At 44.0% G+C, this 2,500-nt stretch overlaps 1 protein-coding gene across 2 annotated transcripts in view; it reads right to left on the bottom strand.

The window, feature by feature from the left end:
* Positions 1 to 2,500, bottom strand: part of LOC106566113 (copine-5) — a 289,627-nt gene that overhangs the window by 100,074 nt on the left and 187,053 nt on the right. For both annotated transcript variants that reach the window (XM_082959486.1, XM_082959487.1), the window contains one exon: positions 1,033 to 1,137. In XM_082959486.1, the coding sequence (XP_082815612.1) occupies positions 1,033 to 1,137 (105 nt within the window). The remainder of the gene's footprint in view (positions 1 to 1,032; positions 1,138 to 2,500) is intronic.

Below are 2,500 nucleotides of genomic sequence, written 5' to 3'. Positions count from 1 at the left end.
GACTATCTTACTAACTAACTGACTGACTGATTGACTGACTAACTGATTGACTGACTGACTGACTGATAGACTGACTAACTGACTGACTGACTAACTGACTGACTAACTGACTGACTAACTGACTGACTGATAGACTAACTGACTGACTGACTGACTAACTGACTGACTAAGTGACTGACTAACTGACTGACTGATAGACTAACTGACTGACTGACTGACTGACTGACTGACTGATAGACCAACTGACTGACTAACTGACTGACTGACTGACTGACTAACTGACTGACTGACTGACTTACTGACTGACTGACTGATAGACTAACTGACAGACTAACTGACTGACTGATAGACTAACTGACTGACTAACTGACTGACTGACTGATAGACAGACTGACTAACTGACTGACTGACTAACTGACTGACTGACTAACTGACTGACTTACTGACTGACTGACTGACTTACTGATTGACTAACTGACTGACTAACTGACTGACTGACTAACTGACTGACTGACTGACTGACTGACTGGCTGACTGACTGGCTGACTGATGAGATCAGCCATTAGAGGACAGGGGGCATCTACACGCTACATTATTACATTAGTCTGTCAGTTCTGTTGTGTCTGAATGTCTACAAATCACAGCCTGAAACACAGCTTTCCTGAAACACGTCTCAATCCCCTGTGTCTGATTGGTTCTGACAGGGTGATGACCTCACTATGGCTGATGTGTGATTGTTCGGCTGACACTCAGTGAACCCAACTCATTTACCCACACTCCTCTGGGGCACCCTTAATACATTTCTAGACATGGGGATTCAGCCTGGATGATATTTGGGTTTATTTTTGCAGACTTTGAGTGGAGTAATTTGTCACAGAAGGCTGAGCAACTTGGCCTTGTACGAAAAGAGAGAGAGAGAGAGAGAGAGAGAAAGAGAGGGAGGGGGGAGTAGAAAAAAAGAGCAAGGGGGGCGAGTGTGAGAAAGATAGAGAGAGAAAGAGGGGGTGAGAAAGACGAGGGGTAAGTTCATACCTGTCAAAGTCCCCATTGCAGAGTGCTCTGACTGGAATGGTGAATGACTGCCACACTGGGTTCAACGTATTCTTCACAACCTCCGTTTTATGGCAGATAGTAAACCTGTAGAGAAAGAGAGAGGTAGAGAGAGAGGGAGGGAAGGATGGAAGAAGAGGGAGGAAGGGAGAGAGGAGGTAGCAGTAAGAGAGAGGGAAAGAGACAGGTGAGGAGTTGGGCAGAATTAAAGAAAGATAGAAGAGCAGAGGGGAAGATAAAGCGAAGAGAGAGAGAGACCGATACATTCACTGTGGTCAAAGCTGTGTGTTTTATTTACTGACATCACTGTCCAAACAGAGCTGTGTGTTTTATTTACTGACATCGCTGTCCACACAGAGCTGTGTGTTTCATTTACTGACATCGCTGTCCACACAGAGCTGTGTGTTTTATTTACTGACATCGCTGTCCAAACAGAGCTGTGTGTTTTATTTACTGATATCGCTGTCCACACAGAGCTGTGTGTTTTCTTTACTGACATCGCTGTCCAAACAGAGCTGTGTGTTTTATTTACTGACATCGCTGTCCAAACAGAGCTGTGTGTTTTATTTACTGACATCGCTGTCCACACAGAGCTGTGTGTTTCATTTACTGACATCGCTGTCCACACAGAGCTGTGTGTTTTATTTACTGACATCGCTGTCCACACAGAGCTGTGTGTTTCATTTACTGACATCGCTGTCCACACAGAGCTGTGTGTTTTATTTACTGACATTGCTGTCCACACAGAGCTGTGTGTTTTATTTACTGACATCGCTGTCCAAACAGAGCTGTGTGTTTTATTTACTGACATCGCTGTCCACACAGAGCTGTGTGTTTTATTTACTGACATCGCTGTCCAAACAGAGCTGTGTGTTTTATTTACTGACATCGCTGTCCAAACAGAGCTGTGTGTTTTATTTACTGACATCGCAGTCCAAACAGAGCTGTGTGTTTTAATTACTGACATCGCTGTCCACACAGAGCTGTGTGTTTTATTTACTGACATCGCTGTCCACACAGAGCTGTGTGTTTTATTTACTGACATCGCTGTCCAAACAGAGCTGTGTGTTTTAATTACTGACATCGCTGTCCACACAGAGCTGTGTGTTTTATTTACTGACTTCGCTGTCCACACAGAGCTGTGTGTTTTATTTACTGACTTCGCTGTCCAAACAGAGCTGTGTGTTTTATTTACTGACATCGCTGTCCAAACAGAGCTGTGTGTTTTAATTACTGACATCGCTGTCCACACAGAGCTGTGTGTTTTATTTACTGACATCACTGTCCAAACAGAGCTGTGTGTTTTAATTACTGACATCGCTGTCCAAACAGAGCTGTGTGTTTCATTTACTGACATCGCTGTCCACACAGAGCTGTGTGTTTTATTTACTGACATCGCTGTCCAAACAGAGCTGTGTGTTTTAATTACTGACATCGCTGTCCAAACAAA

This window comes from Salmo salar, chromosome 12 (genome assembly GCF_965601325.2).
Source record: "Salmo salar chromosome 12, fSalSal1, whole genome shotgun sequence".
Lineage (NCBI taxonomy): Eukaryota > Metazoa > Chordata > Actinopteri > Salmoniformes > Salmonidae > Salmo > Salmo salar.
The sequence above is the reverse complement of the archived record's forward strand: the minus strand, read 5'-3'. Positions and strand labels throughout refer to the sequence as shown.